The sequence below is a fragment of the Coregonus lavaretus genome (genome assembly GCF_964263955.1).
Source record: "Coregonus lavaretus genome assembly, contig: HAP1_SCAFFOLD_763, whole genome shotgun sequence".
Lineage (NCBI taxonomy): Eukaryota > Metazoa > Chordata > Actinopteri > Salmoniformes > Salmonidae > Coregonus > Coregonus lavaretus.
In genome coordinates this window covers 107106-126150 of record NW_028158149.1, presented here as the reverse complement: position 1 = coordinate 126150, position 19045 = coordinate 107106, and the positions used below count along the sequence as shown (strand labels likewise).

At 43.0% G+C, this 19045-nt stretch overlaps 1 protein-coding gene across 1 annotated transcript in view; it reads right to left on the bottom strand.

Annotated features, from left to right (window-relative positions):
• Positions 1 to 19045, bottom strand: part of LOC311124365 (membrane-associated guanylate kinase, WW and PDZ domain-containing protein 3-like) — a gene marked incomplete at both ends in the record, with an annotated part of 73662 nt that overhangs the window by 21941 nt on the left and 32676 nt on the right. Inside the window, 5 exons of the mRNA XM_084198528.1 lie at positions 9066 to 9533; positions 12626 to 12689; positions 13041 to 13533; positions 14652 to 15240; positions 18583 to 18750. Of these exons, the coding sequence (XP_084054654.1) occupies positions 9066 to 9533; positions 12626 to 12689; positions 13041 to 13533; positions 14652 to 15240; positions 18583 to 18750 (1782 nt within the window). The remainder of the gene's footprint in view (positions 1 to 9065; positions 9534 to 12625; positions 12690 to 13040; positions 13534 to 14651; positions 15241 to 18582; positions 18751 to 19045) is intronic.

The following is a 19045-nucleotide window of genomic DNA, read 5'->3' as shown; positions in this document are numbered from 1 at the left end:
ACTACTGTAGTCTCTCTGGGTAAGAGTGTCTGCTAAATGACTCACTACTGTAGTCTCTCTGGGTAAGAGTGTCTGCTAAATGACTCACTACTGTAGTCTCTCTGGGTAAGAGTGTCTGCTAAATGACTCACTACTGTAGTCTCTCTGGATAAGAGTGTCTGCTAAATGACTCACTACTGTAGTCTCTCTGGGTAAGAGTGTCTGCTAAATGACTCACTACTGTAGTCTCTCTGGATAAGAGTGTCTGCTAATGACTCACTACTGTAGTCTCTCTGGATAAGAGTGTCTGCTAAATGACTCACTACTGTAGTCTCTCTGGGTAAGAGTGTCTGCTAAATGACTCACTACTGTAGTCTCTCTGGGTAAGAGTGTCTGCTAAATGACTCACTACTGTAGTCTCTCTGGATAAGAGTGTCTGCTAAATGACTCACTACTGTAGTCTCTCTGGATAAGAGTGTCTGCTAAATGACTCACTACTGTAGTCTCTCTGGATAAGAGTGTCTGCTAAATGACTCACTACTGTAGTCTCTCTGGGTAAGAGTGTCTGCTAAATGACTCACTACTGTAGTCTCTCTGGGTAAGAGTGTCTGCTAAATGACTCACTACTGTAGTCTCTCTGGATAAGAGTGTCTGCTAAATGACTCACTACTGTAGTCTCTCTGGGTAAGAGTGTCTGCTAAATGACTCACTACTGTAGTCTCTCTGGATAAGAGTGTCTGCTAAATGACTCACTACTGTAGTCTCTCTGGATAAGAGTGTCTGCTAAATGACTCACTACTGTAGTCTCTCTGGGTAAGAGTGTCTGCTAAACGACTCACTACTGTAGTCTCTCTGGATAAGAGTGTCTGCTAAATGACTCACTACTGTAGTCTCTCTGGATAAGAGTGTCTGCTAAATGACTCACTACTGTAGTCTCTCTGGGTAAGAGTGTCTGCTAAATGACTCACTACTGTAGTCTCTCTGGATAAGAGTGTCTGCTAAATGACTCACTACTGTAGTCTCTCTGGGTAAGAGTGTCTGCTAAATGACTCACTACTGTAGTCTCTCTGGATAAGAGTGTCTGCTAAATGACTCACTACTGTAGTCTCTCTGGATAAGAGTGTCTGCTAAATGACTCACTACTGTAGTCTCTCTGGATAAGAGTGTCTGCTAAATGACTCACTACTGTAGTCTCTCTGGGTAAGAGTGTCTGCTAAATGACTCACTACTGTAGTCTCTCTGGGTAAGAGTGTCTGCTAAATGACTCACTACTGTAGTCTCTCTGGGTAAGAGTGTCTGCTAAATGGCTCACTACTGTAGTCGCTCTGGATAAGAGTGTCTGCTAAATGACTCACTACTGTAGTCTCTCTGGATAAGAGTGTCTGCTAAATGACTCACTACTGTAGTCTCTCTGGGTAAGAGTGTCTGCTAAATGACTCACTACTGTAGTCTCTCTGGATAAGAGTGTCTGCTAAATGACTCACTACTGTAGTCTCTCTGGATAAGAGTGTCTGCTAAATGACTCACTACTGTAGTCTCTCTGGGTAAGAGTGTCTGCTAAATGACTCACTACTGTAGTCTCTCTGGATAAGAGTGTCTGCTAAACGACTCACTACTGTAGTCTCTCTGGATAAGAGTGTCTGCTAAATGACTCACTACTGTAGTCTCTGGATAAGAGTGTCTGCTAAATGACTCACTACTGTAGTCTCTCTGGATAAGAGTGTCTGCTAAATGACTCACTACTGTAGTCTCTCTGGATAAGAGTGTCTGCTAAATGACTCACTACTGTAGTCACTCTGGATAAGAGTGTCTGCTAAATGACTCACTACTGTAGTCTCTCTGGATAAGAATGACTGTTCAACTATTGTCTTTCTCTCTCTCTGAGTCAACTACTCACCACATTTTATGCACTGCAGTGCTAGCTAGCTGTAGCTTATGCTTTCAGTACTAGATTAATTCTCTGATCCTTTGATTGGGTGGACTAACCTGTACCCCCACACATTGACTCGGTACCGGTACCCCCTGTATATAGCCTGTATATTGACTCGGTACCGGTACCCCCTGTATATAGCCTGTATATTGACTCGGTACCGGTACCCCCTGTATATAGCCTGGTTATTGACTCGGTACCGGCACCCCCTGTATATAGCCTGGTTATTGACTCGGTACCGGTACCCCCTGTATATAGCCTGGTTATTGTTATGTAATTTGTATTTTTATTTTTTTTATTTTTTTACAACTTTAGTTTATTTAGTAAATATTTTCTTAACTCTATTTCTTGAACTGCATTGTTGGTTAAGGGCTTGTAAGTAAGCATTTCACGGTAAGGTCTACACCTGTTGTATTCGGCACATGTGACATTTAAATGTTGATTTGATGTCAGGTTGGAGGACGTCCTCCGGAAGTTGTCATAATTACTGTGTAAGTCTATGGAAGGGGGTGAGAACCATGACCCTCCTAGGTTTTGTATTGAAGTCCATGTACCCAGTGAAGGACGGAAGCTAGCTGTCCTCCGGCTACACCATGGTGCAACCCTACAGAATGCTGTTGAGGCTACTGTAGACCTTCATTGAAAAACAGTGAGTTTGAATCAATTATTTGGTGACGTGAATATATTTAGTATAGTTTTATCTAAAAAGGATAACTTTTTTAATGTTTCATTATTTTTATTTTTATGAAATTCACTGAGGATGGTCCTCGCCTTCCTCCTCTGAGGAACCTCCACTGACACATAACAGTGCATTCAAAAGTATTCAGACCCCTTTACTTTTTACACATTTTGTTACGTTACAGCCTTATTCTAAAATGGATTAAACCCCCCCCCCCCCCCTCCTGAATTAATCTATATACAATACCCCATAATGACAAAGCAAAAACAGGTTTTTAGACATTTAAAAATAAAAAACTGAAATATCACATTTTTATAAGAATTCAGACCCTTTACTCAGTACTGTTGTTGAAGCACCTTTAACAGCGATTACAGCCTTGAGTCTTCTTGGGTATGACGCGACAAGCTTGGCACTCCTGTATTTGGGGAGTTTCTCCCATTCTTCTCTGCAGATCCTCTCAAGCTCTGTCAAGTTGGATGGGAAGCGTCGCTGCACAGATATTTTCAGGTCTCTCCAGAGATGTTTGATCGGGTTCAAGTCTGGGCTCTGGCTGGGCCACTCAAGGACATTCAGAGACATGTCCCGAAGCCACTCCTGTGTTGTCTTGGCTGTGTGCTTAGGGTTGTTGTCCTGTTGGCAGGTGAACCTTCGCCCCAGTCTGAGGTCCTGAGTGCTCTGATGCTGATGCTGCCAACACCATGCTTCATCGTAGGGATGGTGCCAGGTTTCCTCCAGACGTGACACTTGGCATCAGGCGACTGCACTTGAAGAAATTCTTGAAATGACCTTCATGTCTTAAAGTAATGATGGACTGTCGTTTCTCTTTGCTTATTTGAGCTGTTCATGCCATAATATGGACTTGGTCATTTACCAAATAGGGATATCTTCTGTATACCTGTATCCTTCTACCTTGTCACAACACAACTGATTGGCTCAAACACATTAAGAAGGAAAGAAATTCCACAAATTAACTTTGAAGAAGGCACACCTGTTAATTGAAATGCATTCCAGGTGACTACTTCATGAGGTTGGTTGAGAGAATGCCAAGAGTGTGCAAAGCTGTCATCAAGGCAAAGAGTGGCTATTTGAAGAATCTCAAATATAAAATATATTTTGATTTGTTTAACACTTTTTTGGTTACTACATGATTCCATATGTGTTATTTCATAGTTTTGATGTCTTCACAATTATTCTATAAAACGTATCCCTTCCGAATCGGCCTCTGGAATAACGGACATTCTGAGGTAATACATACACAACCAACGTTATCTAGTGATACTAATCCCGTGCGAATAAGGCTATAGCCTTAATAATAACTCCTGTAGAATTAAGCATTTCTTGCAGTAAAATTATACACCAAATGTATGCAAAAATGTGGACTTGGGAACAGGAGTGGAGAAATATGATTTATTTATTTCTGCATCTTGAGATGAATGCAATGTTCAGTTAGATACGATCCGTAGAGCTGCTTTCTTCATCATAAAAGCATCATAAAAGCTGATAGTATTTCAACCACATAAAATATGCATCGAAGCCGAACTGAAATCTTATCAGAAACACGTTGGTTCGTTTTCACAGCCTTCTTTTTCCTTACAACCGTTGTTTTGTTTGTTGTTATTATTTATTTACACCGGAAACGCAGACAGGCACTATAAATATACATTTACATTTTTAGCAGAGCGACTTACAGGAGCAATTAGGGTTAGGTGCCTTGCTTAAGGGCACATCGACAGATTTTTCACCTAGTCGGCTCGGGGATTAGAACCAGCGACCTTTCGGTTACTGACACAACGCTCTTACCCACTAAGCTACCTGCCGCCCCAGAGTGACTGTGTCCAAAAATGTGTTATGAAATATATTTTTCTCAATGACATCAATTGCTAAAATAAAGATTTAAAGCAATACAGGCAGGCACCACATTACTACAAGACAAAACAGCTCAATAAAGCATGATGGTCTTGAAGAGAATATCTATCAATACCTAGAATCTAGATACTGTTGAAGAGAGTATCTATGAATACCTAGAATCTAGATAGTGTTGAAGAGAGTATCGATGAATACCTAGAATCTAGATACTGTTGAAGAGAATATCTATCAATACACACTTCTTTTAATATATATATATATAATAAATTATCAACCCTGCAAGCAATACAATACTCTATTATTATGGTGGGAGATTATAATACTGTTTCATCTTTAGATCAGTTATGGATAACATGTTCATATGATTCTGTGTTTCTGTACAGCATCTACTGTAAGTGGATCATACATCAAAAGATTGCCAAATATGTTGACGTCAATTTCACAGTGTGCAGATGAACTCGGTTTGTTATTTTGATTATAACAAAAACACTATTCACAAATACGAATACAGATCTTGTTTTTGCGTGGATTCCACTACGCGGTTAGCTTTTAAAAGCTAGGACCGCTATTTCTTCTCCCGGAAACCCCCTTAAGAGACAGGTTGAAGCCTGCTTGACAGAGATGCTTAGCTGCTAGCCATCAAGCTAACGAAGTTAGTCCCAGATGAGTTTTCCAATGGAGCCTCTTTGTCTGGAGAACTAAATGAACGGTTCCAGCGCTGTAGGAGCTGTATCTACTACGCTTTGTTTCAGGACAAACCGTTTCACTCGGAGGGCCAATGCGGCAATTGTTTACTTGCCAAGGATTATAGGCTTGAGGTGGCTTCCTTGATCACGCAGGTCGCCAGCCTACGTAAGAAACTGGGGAAAATGCAGAGTGGGAAGTTAAAATGTTCTACGCCGGTGGCTGGACGGCGTTCGCGATTGTTGGATGCATCTCCGCCTTGTCGTTTGTCGTTATCCGACTGGCCGGTGTTGCCCTGAGTTCGTTCACCAGGGGAGCCATCTCCTGCCTCTCCTCCCCCATCTGATAGCGCCGTCGAAGGAGCACAGCATGAGGAGAAAGGCAATCAACGATGGTCACGTCAGGAGCCGTGGAAGCCGAAGACAGCGGCCTCCCGCAAAGCAGTCTACACTCCCAACGAGAGGCCCGGAGCGGATACAAACAACTAATAGTTTCACCGTCCTGGAGCCTGATCTTCCTGCACCTTCGTCTTCGCTGGGGTCTGTGTCTGCAGCCGCAGTGCCTACTAATACGATTTAGAAGTCAACATCGGCAACCTTCCGTCCCTGCTCTGGATCGAGCGGGGCTTCTCCATCTGTCGGAGGCCTGCATCCTGTGAAGCGTGGGAGTGGGTGAATTTCCTCGTCCTTCTCGCCAGCCGTGATTTTGGGCAGCTCCATGGCAAGAAATGTGACCGTTCCTGGTGCAAAAACAATGTCCTATCCCGGAGCTCAAGTAAATGACATTACTAAGCTGCTCCCGAATGTACTACGCCAGGACATGGAAATCGATTCTATAGTAGTCCATGTGGGTTTTAATGACACTATGAAGGGAAGCTCTGAACAGTTGAAACTGGATTTTAAAGAGCTACAGGTTCATCTGCTACAGGTTAATCTGCCTAAAGCCAATTCTGGTGGGAAGCTGCTATAGACCACCAAGTGCTAATAGTCAGTATCTGGATAACATGTGTGAAATGCTTCATGTATGTGATATCAACAGAGAGGTATAATTTCTGGGTGATTTAAATATTGACTGGCTTTCATCAGGCTGCCCACTCAAGAGAAAGCTTCAAACTGTAACCAATGCCTGTAACCGTGATCAGGTTTATCAGTCAACCTACCAGGGTAGTTACAAACAGCACAGGAATTACATCATCAACATGTATTGATCATATCTTTACTAATGCTGCAGAGATTTGTTTGATCCAATTCCATTGGATGTAGTAGCCAAAGTTCCAAAGGCTGGGCCTAATATTGCGTATAAGAGGTCATACAAGAGGTTTTGTAGTGATTCCTATGTTGTTGATGTAAATAATATGTGTTGGTCCGTGGTGTGTAATGAGGAGCAGACAGACACTGCACTTGACACATTTGTTAAATTGCTTATTCCAGTTACTAATAAGCATGCACCCATTAAGAAAATGACTGTAAAAACTGTTAAATCCCCGTGGATTGATGAGGAATTGGAAAAAATTGTGTTTGACCAGATACAATGCTATTTTACTGTAAACAAATTGACAACAAACTTTCAGCACGCTTATAGAGAAGGACATTCAACAAGCACAGCACTTACACAAATTACTGATGATTGGCTGAGATAAATTGATGATAAAAAGATTGTGGGGCCTGTTTTGTTAGACTTCAGTGCGGCTTTTGACATTATCGATCATAGTCTGCTGCTGGAAAAACGTATGTGTTATGGCTTTACACCCCCTGCTATATTGTGGATAAAGAGTTACCTGTCTAACAGAACACAGAGGGTGTTCTTTAATGGAAGCCTCTCCAACATAATCCAGGTAGAATCAGGAATTCCCCAGGGCAGCTGTCTAGGCCCCTTACTTTTTTCCGTCTTTACTAACGACATGTCACTGCCTTTGAGTAAAGCCAGTGTGTCTATGTATGCGGATGACTCAACACTATACAGGTCAGCTACTACAGCAACTGAAATAACTGCAACACTTAACAAAGAGCTGCAGTTAGTTTCAGAATGGGTGGCAAGGAATAAGTTAGTCCTGAATATTTCCAAAACTAAAAGCATTGTATTTGGGTCAAATCATTCACTAAACCCTAAACCTCAACTACATCTCGTAATGAATAATGTGGAAATTGAGCAAGTTGAGGTGACTAAACTGCTTGGAGTAACGCTGGATTGTAGACTGTCACGGTCAAAGCATATTGATACAACAGTAGCGAAGATGGGGAAAAGTCTGTCCATAATTAAGTGCTGCTCTGCCTTCTTAACAACACTATCAACAAGGCAGGTCTTACAGGTCCTAGTTTTGTCGCACCTGGACTTCTGTTCAGTAGTGTGGTCAGGTGCCACAAAGAGGGACTTGGGAAAATTGCAGTTGGCTCAGAACAGGGCAGCATGGCTGGCCCTTAAAAGTACACGGAGAGCTAACATTGATGACATGCATGTCAGTCTCTCCTGGCTCAGAGTGGAAGAGAGATTGAATTCATCACTGCTTGTATTTGTGAGAGGTGTTGACAAGCTGAATGTACTGAGCTGTCTGTTTAAACTACTATCACACAACTCGGAAACCCATGCATACCCCACAAGACATGCCACCAGAGGTCTCTTCACAGTCCCCAAGTCCAGAACAGACTATGGGTGGTGCACAGTACTACATAGAGCCATGACTACATGGAACTCTATTCCACATCAGGTAACTGATGCAAGCAGTAGAATCAGATTTTAAAAAATAGGTACAAATACACCTTATGGAACAACGGGGACTGTGAAGACACACACACAAGGGTATAGACACATGCATACGCACACATTGTAATATTGTTGTATGGTGGTATTAAACATTTTGTATCGTAGATATGTAGTGGTGTAATAATGTCATATGATGTACTGTTTTATCTTTTGTTTTATATGTAATGTAAATGCTTTAATATGTTTGGACCCCAGGAAGAGTAGCTGCTGCCTTGGCAGGAACTAATGGGGATCCATAATAAACCCCAGGAAGAGTAGCTGCTGCCTTGGCAGGAACTAATGGGGATCCATAATAAACCCCAGGAAGAGTAGCTGCTGCCTTGGCAGGAACTAATGGGGATCCATAATAAACCCCAGGAAGAGTAGCTGCTGCCTTGGCAGGAACTAATGGGGATCCATAATAAACCCCAGGAAGAGTAGCTGCTGCCTTGGCAGGAACTAATGGGGATCCATAATAAACCCCAGGAAGAGTAGCTGCTGCCTTGGCAGGAACTAATGGGGATCCATAATAAACCCCAGGAAGAGTAGCTGCTGCCTTGGCAGGAACTAATGGGGATCCATAATAAACCCCAGGAAGAGTAGCTGCTGCCTTGGCAGGAACTAATGGGGATCCATAATAAACCCCAGGAAGAGTAGCTGCTGCCTTGGCAGGAACTAATGGGGATCCATAATAAACCCCAGGAAGAGTAGCTGCTGCCTTGGCAGGAACTAATGGGGATCCATAATAAACCCCATGAAGATTAGCTGCTGCCTTGGCAGGAACTAATGGGGATCCATAATAAATACAAAATACAAATACAGTTACATTGTGCAGAAAAAGTTATAGTTACCAGTTCACTTCAGTACAAGCTAACAGTATTACACTAAAGGGCAATGAGTACAATGCATTTTGTGCTTCTAGTTGTACTTGTTTGAAACCCTCTATATTAAACCACAGAGGTAGAAGAAGGGAAACAGCCCCAGAAAGAACTCAAGAGGGACCACATCTGATGGGGGGAACAGAAATGAACACAAAACCGGTTGATCTTTTTTTATCTCAAAGCGCCTCAGATACGGAGTGCTGATCCAGGATCAGTTGAGCCTTTTAGATCATAATGAATAAGATTAAAATGGACAGAGGGGATCTGTCCTAGATCAGCACTAGGTTATAGACAGTAAACGACTCACCCCCATTGGCCAGGTCCTGTGAGGCGATGACGAAGCCAAACCCCTCCCCCGGCCGTCTCTGTAGCTCCACCTCCTGACCCATGACTCCCACCCGGGCCCTCCCCCCTCTCCCGTCCACCTGGCCCTTGGCCATGGCCCCCAGCCCCACTCCCCCTACTGCCCCACCTCCAGGGGGGCTGACTGGGGGCCCAGGGCCACCACCCTCCTCCATCCCCAGCCAGTCCCTGGGCTCCAAGGTGATGGTTACAGGGACTGAGTCCAGGAAGGAGGTACTCTGAACCATGGAGGGGAGGTCGGTGGAGGGTGAGGCTGGGGCGAGGCCGCTGTGGCTGGGGGGCACCAAGGCATCTGAGGTGGAGGTGGAAGGCAAGTCGGAGGGGGAAGGGAGGCCGTGGGAGGAGGAGTGGGGGCCCAGCGGAGAGGGGAAGGGTTTGTAGAGGTTAGGGGAGACAGGAGAACAGAAGGACCCTTGGAGAGAGAGAGACAGAGACAGAGATGAGGGGAGGGGAGGGGAGGGGAGAAGAGAGCTTAGCCAAAACCATTTCCAACAGCATACATTATAGATTCAGAAAGCTTTATTGTCCCAACGTTAGGCAATAGGCATTATGCCTAGTGTTGTTTTTATTTGTGTGTTACGTACAAACTTTCCACCGTTCAAATGTTTTGTGAAGGGAAAGTGATCATAACAACAGCTGATCATTAGTAAGAGAGATGTTCAGCTCATCTATTCACCCCATGAGAAAGTCATGAATGAACTAAAACCCTGAGCTGAATCCATCCTGTACTTTGTACACAGTAACCTGGTCTGAAAGCTGAAGTGGTTTCAGCTTCGATGGGAAGATCCTAAACATTACCCCTCAGTACTGAAGTTACATGTCGCATTAAGACTATTTAAACCTAAAGTACTGAAGTTACATGTTGCATTACGACTATTTAAACCTAAAGTACTGAAGTTACATGTTGCATTACGACTATTTAAACCTAAAGTACTGAAGTTACATGTTGCATTACGACTATTTAAACCTAAAGTAATGAAGTAACATGTTGCATTAAGACTATTTAAACCTAAAGTACTGAAGTTACATGTTGCATTACGACTATTTAAACCTAAAGTACTGAAGTTACATGTTGCATTACGACTATTTAAACCTAAAGTACTGAAGTAACATGTTGCATTACGACTATTTAAACCTAAAGTACTGAAGTTACATGTTGCATTACGACTATTTAAACCTAAAGTACTGAAGTTACATGTTGCATTACGACTATTTAAACCTAAAGTACTGAAGTAACATGTTGCATTAAGACTATTTAAACCTAAAGTAATGAAGTAACATGTTGCATTAAGACTATTTAAACCTAAAGTACTGAAGTTACATGTTGCATTCCGACTATTTAAACCTAAAGTACTGAAGTTACATGTTGCATTACGACTATTTAAACCTAAAGTACTGAAGTTACATGTGCATTACGACTATTTAAACCTAAAGTACTGAAGTTACATGTTGCATTACGACTATTTAAACCTAAAGTACTGAAGTTACATGTTGCATTAAGACTATTTAAACCGAAAGTACTGAAGTTACATGTTGCATTAAGACTATTTAAACCTAAAGTACTGAAGTTACATGTCGCATTAAGACTATTTAAACCTAAAGTCCTGAAGTTACAGGTTGCATTACGACTATTTAAACCTAAAGTGCTGAAGTTACATGTTGCATTAAGACTATTTAAACCTAAAGTACTGAAGTTACATGTTGCATTAAGACTATTTAAACCTAAAGTACTGAAGTTACATGTTGCATTACGACTATTTAAACCTAAAGTAATGAAGTAACATGTTGCATTACGACTATTTAAACCTAAAGTAATGAAGTTACATGTTGCATTAAGACTATTTAAACCTAAAGTACTGAAGTTACATGTTGCATTAAGACTATTTAAACCTAAAGTACTGAAGTTACATGTTGCAATACGACTATTTAAACCTAAAGTAATGAAGTTACATGTTGCATTAAGACTATTTAAACCTAAAGTACTGAAGTTACATGTTGCATTAAGACTATTTAAACCTAAAGTACTGAAGTTACATGTTGCATTAAGACTATTTAAACCTAAAGTACTGAAGTTACATGTTGCATTACGACTATTTAAACCTAAAGTAATGAAGTAACATGTTGCATTACGACTATTTAAACCTAAAGTAATGAAGTTACATGTTGCATTAAGACTATTTAAACCTAAAGTACTGAAGTTACATGTTGCATTAAGACTATTTAAACCTAAAGTACTGAAGTTACATGTTGCAATACGACTATTTAAACCTAAAGTAATGAAGTTACATGTTGCATTAAGACTATTTAAACCTAAAGTACTGAAGTTACATGTTGCATTAAGACTATTTAAACCTAAAGTACTGAAGTTACATGTTGCATTAAGACTATTTAAACCTAAAGTACTGAAGTTACATGTTGCATTACGACTATTTAAACCTAAAGTAATGAAGTAACATGTTGCATTACGACTATTTAAACCTAAAGTAATGAAGTTACATGTTGCATTAAGACTATTTAAACCTAAAGTACTGAAGTTACATGTTGCATTAAGACTATTTAAACCTAAAGTACTGAAGTTACCTGTTGCATTAAGACTATTTAAACCTAAAGTACTGAAGTTACATGTTGCATTAAGACTATTTAAACCTAAAGTACTGAAGTTACATGTTGCATTAAGACTATTTAAACCTAAAGTACTGAAGTTACATGTTGCATTAAGACTATTTAAACCTAAAGTACTGAAGTTACATGTTGCATTAAGACCATTTAAACCTAAAGTACTGAAGTAACATGTTGCATTAAGACTATTTAAACCTAAAGTACTGAAGTTACATGTTGCATTAAGACTATTTAAACCTAAAGTACTGAAGTAACATGTTGCATTAAGACTATTTAAACCTAAAGTACTGAAGTTACATGTTGCATTAAGACTATTTAAACCTAAAGTACTGAAGTAACATGTTGCATTAAGACTATTTAAACCTAAAGTACTGAAGTTACATGTTGCATTAAGACCATTTAAACCTAAAGTACTGAAGTAACATGTTGCATTAAGACTATTTAAACCTAAAGTACTGAAGTTACATGTTGCATTAAGACTATTTAAACTTAAAGTACTGAAGTTACATGTTGCATTAAGACTATTTAAACCTAAAGTACTGAAGTTACATGTTGCATTAAGACTATTTAAACCTAAAGTACTGAAGTAACATGTTGCATTAAGACTATTTAAACCTAAAGTACTGAAGTTACATGTTGCATTAAGACTATTTAAACCTAAAGTACTGAAGTTACATGTTGCATTAAGACTATTTAAACCTAAAGTACTGAAGTTACATGTACTGCTATCAACAGCAGTAGTATTACTAGTATTTATATACAGTAGGTCAATATAGTGTATTTGTGGTAGTAGTAGTATTATTAGTATTACTAGTATTTATATACAGTAGGTTAATACAGTGTATTTGTGGTAGTAGTAGTATTTATACAGGTTAATGGTCTTACCTGCTCTGTAAACCAACAGCACTACTTCTCCCTGCTTGACGTGCTCCTGAAGGACCCTCTGCACCTTCAATGTTCAGCAGAGTTCAATGTTAAAACAGGTCAACATTATTATATAGGTCAACATTATTATATAGGTCAGCATTATTATACAGGTCAGCATTATTATACAGGTCAACATTATTATATAGGTCAACATCCCCTTCTTCACACGAAGGTGTTCTGACATCCAGTAAACCTTAAAGCGCTTCTGTCTTTCTGTGTCATTCCAAATGCCAATAACATTACTCAACGTTGTCAGAATATTCTTACGCCAGAGATTGATGATGACTACTGAGGGTTCCTGAAATAAATGACAGTCAACCGCATAACCAAACCGAACGCCGGTCTGTTACTGTAGTGGTGTCTCCAGTCCTACCTGAGAGAAGCTGAGGCTCTGCACGTCGGCTCCGTTGATCTTGACTATAGCATCCCCTGGCTGCAGGGAGGAGCACTGTCTTCTGTCCCAGACTCTCTTCACCAGGGCCAGCTGCCCCCCCTGCCCCCCAGCCGTCACACTGAACCCCAAACCACCCCCCTCACTCCTCCCCAGGGGCACAGGGAGCAGCTCGCTCCCTCCAGGTATACCCTCGCTGGCCGGGCTGTGGCCCTCACGGGGGTGGGCGTTGGCGGGGCAGCCGCTGAAGCCGCAAGGGGGGACCTCCGTAGGCGGGCTGACCATGAGGGAGGTCTGGGGCATGGGGGGCCGCTGGCAGGGGTCTCCAGGGGTGGTGGCGGTGCCCACCTCCGGCTGGGACAGGGGCAGCTTGGAGAGGGAGATGGGCAGGGTGGAGGTGGAGAGGTCCCTCTGGTGCTGGACCATGGAGGAGGGGGTGGGGAGGGAGTTACCGCTGTAGCGCATCAGAGACCATCTGAGAGGGAAGAGGAGGAAGAAGAGGAGGAAGAAGAGGAGGAAGAAGAGGAGGAAGAGGAGGAAGAGGAGGAGGAAGAGGAGGAAGAAGTGGAGGAAGAAGAGGAGGAAGAAGGGGAGGAAGAAGAGGAGGAAGAGGAGGAAGAGGAGGAAGAAGAGGAGGAAGAGGAGGAAGAAGAGGAGGAAGAGGAGGAAGAAGAGGAAGAAGAGGAGGAAGAAGGGGAGGAAGAGGAGGAAGAGGAGGAAGAGGAGGAAGAAGAGGAGGAAGAGGAGGAAGAAGAGGAAGAAGAGGAGGAAGAAGGGGAGGAAGAGGAGGAAGAGGAGGAAGAAGGGGAGGAAGGGGAGGAAGAAGAAGGGGAGGAAGAGGAGGAAGAGGAGGAAGAAGGGGAAGAAGAGGAGGAAGAGGAGGAAGAAGGGGAGGAAGAGGAGGAAGAAGGGGAGGAAGAGGAGGAAGAAGGGGAAGAAGAGGAGGAAGAAGGGGAAGAAGAGGAGGAAGAGGAGGAAGAAGGGGAAGAAGAGGAGGAAGAGGAGGAAGAAGGGGAAGAAGAGGAGGAAGAGGAGGAAGAGGAGGAAGAAGGGGAGGAAGAAGGGGAGGAGGAAGGGGAGGAAGAAGAGGAGGAAGAGGAGGAAGAAGGGGAGGAAGAAGAGGAGGAAGAAGAGGAGGAAGAAGAGGAGGAAGAGGAGGAAGAAGGGGAGGAAGAGGAGGAAGAAGGGGAGGATGAGGAGGAAGAAGGGGAGGAAGAGGAGGAAGAAGAGGAGGAGGAAGAGGAGGAAGAAGGGGAGGAAGAGGAGGAAGAAGTGGAGGAAGAGGAGGAAGAAGGGGAGGAAGAGGAGGAGTGGGAAGAGAGGTGTGGCATTAGATGATATTCTGTACACGTCTGATACACACAGAGGAAACTAAGAACTGTGACCTGCACATCTGATCTGATTGGCTGTTGCACTTCATGTTAGCTTTGTGTTCGAACCACAGGCAGCACTTTTCCCTCATATCATCGGCTGTGAACTCAGTCCATCCTGGCCATTGGTTAGTTAGGGTTAGTTAGTTAGGGTTAGGGTTAGTTAGATATTTAGTTAGGGTTAGTTAAGGTTAGGTAGATAGATAGGGTTAAGGTTAGTTACCTTTGTGTCCATCCACCCAAGGCGTCTGAGTCACTCTGGCTGGCGGACGTGGAGGTTCGTTCAGGAGGGGGAGGAGGGGGGATGCCTCTACTGTGAGAGGAAGAGGGGGCACAGGCTGAGCTGGCAGAAGAGCCCGGTGTGCCGTTAGACAGCGGGTAGGAGGGGGGCGCCAAGACCAGCCCTGCCGCGTTCCCGTTAGCGTCCAGCCCTGATCCCGAGTTTCCCGCCACTCTGTGATAGTTGCCGCTGTGATGGGACAGGGTCCGGTTCAGGTTAGCCAAGCCAGCGGGGTGGTGGGGGGGCTCGGCAGGGCTGGGACAGGGCGGGGACTGGGGCTGGGCGGTGGCTGTGGAGGGCGGCGTGGCTGCAGAGCTGAGGGGTTCCAGAGGGGAGGAAGAGGAGGAGGAGGAGGAGGAGGAGGTCAGGGGTTGTTGTTTGGGGCAGCCGTCGGGGTTGTAAAGCATGGGGTAGCCTCTCCGTAACACAACGTCCACACTGTGACCCACAGGGACAGACTGCAACATCTCTACCACCTCTTTATGAGACAGACCCAGGACACAGCTGTCATTGATGTAGACCAGGATATCAGCTGGAGAACAGAGAGAGAGAGAGAGAGAGAGAGAGAGAGAGAGAGAGAGAGAGAGAGAGAGAGAGAGAGAGAGAGAGAGAGAGAGAGAGAGAGAGAGAGAGAGAGAGAGAGAGAGAGAGAGAGAGAGAGAGAGAGAGATGGAGAGGGGCGACAAACAGGTTACACTATAGATAATGAGTTGTATCATCCACTACAATAGATAATGAGTTATATCATCCACTACAATAGATAATGAGTTATATCATCCACTACAATAGATAATGAGTTATATCATCCACTACAATAGATAATGAGTTATATCATCCACTACAATAGATAATGAGTTATATCATCCACTACAATAGATAATGAGTTATATCATCCACTACAATAGATAATGAGTTATATCATCCACTACAATAGATAATGAGTTATATCATCCACTACAATAGATAATGAGTTATATCATCCACTACAATAGATAATGAGTTATATCATCCACTACAATAGATCATTTCAGTATGTACTGTACCTTCAGTATACTGTATCATTGAGTGAATATAGGAGGACTGTAGTGAATATAGGAGGACTGTAGTGAATATAGGAGGACTGTCGTGAATATAGGAGGACTGTAGTGAATATAGGAGGACTGTAGTGAATATAGGAGGACTGTAGTGAATATAGGAGGACTGTAGTGAATATACAGTGAGGGAAAAAAGTATTTGATCCCCTGCTGATTTTGTACGTTTGCCCACTGACAAAGAACTGATCAGTCTATAATTTTAATGGTAGGTTTATTTGAACAGTGAGAGACAGAATAACAACAAACAAATCCAGAAAAACGCATGTCAAAAATGTTATAAATTGATTTGCATTTTAATGAAGGAAATAAGTATTTGACCCCCTCAGCAAAACATGACTTAGTACTTGGTGGCAAAACCCTTGTTGGCAATCACAGAGGTCAGACGTTTCTTGTAGTTGGCCACCAGGTTTGCACACATCTCAGGAGGGATTTTGTTCCACTCCTCTTTGCAGATCTTCTCCATGTCATTAAGGTTTCGAGGCTGACGTTTGGCAACTCGAACCTTCAGCTCCCTCCACAGATTTTCTATGGGATTAAGGTCTGGAGACTGGCTAGGCCACTCCAGGACCTTAATGTGCTTCTTCTTGAGCCACTCCTTTGTGTTTTGGGTCACTGTCATGCTGGAATATCCATCCACGACCCATTTTCAATGCCCTGGCTGAGGGAAGGAGGTTCTCACCCAAGATTTGACGATACATGGCCCCGTCCATCGTCCCTTTGATGCGGTGAAGTTGTCCTGTGCCCATAGCAGAAAAACACCCCCAAAGCATAATGTTTCCACCTCCATGTTTGACAGTGGGGATGGTGTTCTTAAGGTCATAGGCAGCATTCCTCCTCCTCCAAACACAGCGAGTTGAGTTGATGCCAAAGAGCTCCATTTTGGTCTCATCTGACCACAACACTTTCACCCAGTTCTCCTCTGAATCATTCAGATGTTCATTGGCAAACTTCAGACGGGCCTGTATATGTGCTTTCTTGAGCAGGGGGACCTTGCGGGCGCTGCAGGATTTCAGTCCATCACGGCGTAGTGTGTTACCAATAGTTTTCTTGGTGACTATGGTCCCAGCTGCCGTGAGATCATTGACAAGATCCTCCCGTGTAGTTCTGGGCTGATTCCTCACCGTTCTCATGATCATTGCAACTCCACGAGGTGAGATCTTGCATGGAGCCCCAGGCCGAGGGAGATTGACAGTTATTTTGTGTTTCTTCCATTTGCGAATAATCACACCAACTGTTGTCACCTTCTCACCAAGCTGCTTGGCGATGGTCTTGTAGCCCATTCCAGCCTTGTGTAGGTCTACAATCTTGTCCCTGACATCCTTGGAGAGCTCTTTGGTCTTGGCCACGGTGGAGAGTTTGGAATCTAATTGATTGATTGCTTCTGTGGACAGGTGACTTTTATACAGGTAACAAGCTGAGATTAGGAGCACTCCCTTTAAGAGTGTGCTCCTAATCTCAGCTCGTTACCTGTATAAATGACACCTGGGAGCCAGAAATCTTTCTGATTGAGAGGGGGTCAAATAATTATTTCCCTTATTAAAATGCAAATCAATTTATAAAATTTTTGACATGCGTTTTTCTGGATTTTTTGTTGTTATTCTGTCTCTCACTGTTCAAATAAACCTACCATTAAAATTATAGACTGATCATTTCTTTGTCAGTGGGCAAACGTACAAAATCAGCAGGGGATCAAATACTTTTTTCCCTCACTGTATGCACGCACCACTTTTCCGTTATTTATTTTGTCAAATTTTTTGAAACAAGTTATTTTTTTCATTTCACTTCACCAATTTGGACTATTTTGTGTATGTCCATTACATGACATCCAAATAAAAATCAATTTAAATTACAGGTTGTAATGCAACAAAATAGGAAAAACGCCAAGGGGGCTGAATACTTTTGCAAGGCACTGTATGTCTAGCTTGAGGTTATGGTACTTGTGTTGAGTGTACCTGTGTTAATCCTACCTGTGTTACGCTGTATTTACCTGTGTTGAGTACTTGTGAAAAGGTCAGTGATACCTGTGACGTGATGTTGCTTTAGGTGATCATACCGTGTTGAGTGTGCCTGGGTTAATCGTACCTGTGTTGAGTGTACCTGTGTTAATCGTACCTGTGTTGAGTGTACCTGTGTTAATCCTACCTGTGTAGAGTGTACTTTTTTAATGTACCTTTATTTAACTAGGCAAGTCAGTTAAGAACAAATTCTTATTTACAATGACGTCCTACACCGGCCAAACCCGGATGACGCTGGGCCAATTGTGCGCCGCCCTATGGGACTTCCAATCACGGCCAGTTGTGATACAGCCTGGAATCGAACCAGGGGGTCTGTAGTGACGCCTCAAGCACTGAGATGCAGTGCCTTAGACCGCTGCGCCACTCGGGATTACCTGTGTTAGTCCTACCTGTGTTAGTCCTACCTGTGCTAATCCTACCTGTGTTAATCCTACCTGTGTTAATCATACCTGTGTTGAGTGTACCTGTGTTAATCCTACCTGTGTTGAGTGTACCTGAGTTAGTCCTACCTGTGTTAGTTCTACCTGTGTTAATCCTACCTGTGCTAATCCTACCTGAGTTAGTCCTACCTGAGTTAGTTCTACCCGTGTTAGTCCTACCTGTGTTGATCCTACCTGTTTTAACCCTACACGTGTTGAGTGTACCTGTGTTAATCATACATGTGTTAGTCCTACCTGTGTTAATCCTACCTGTGTTAAATCCTACCTGAGTTAGTCCTACCTGAGTTAGTCCTACCTGAGTTAGTTCTACTTGTGTTGATCCTACCTGTGTTGAGAGCAGGTGATCCTCCTGGTGTAACGCTGTAGACCTGGAGGAACTCTCTCTGTCTGCTGCCTCCCACTATGTTGAAGCCAAACCCTCGCGGCCCTTTAGACAGACGGGTGTGGATGGAGTAACCCTTCAGCTCTGCCGGCTGGTCCGTGAACGCAGGCACTGGCAGGGGACAGGGACAACAGATCATTCATTTTCTGTTATAATGAATCTACCTCCGTCTAGTATTTATTTAACCTTTATTTACCCAGGTTAGTCTTATTAAAGTAAAATCAGTCCTGGTTTTCTTCGAGACGTCTCGAGATTGCACTGGCCAGGCCACATCTATGTACATCTCTGATTGTCTGTTATGTGAATACACATGGACAGTCTGACAGAGCTAAAGTACGGCGTCTGATTCTCTGGCGCCATCTGCAGTTCAATGATACAGCATGTAGTACCACGACTAACAGACACA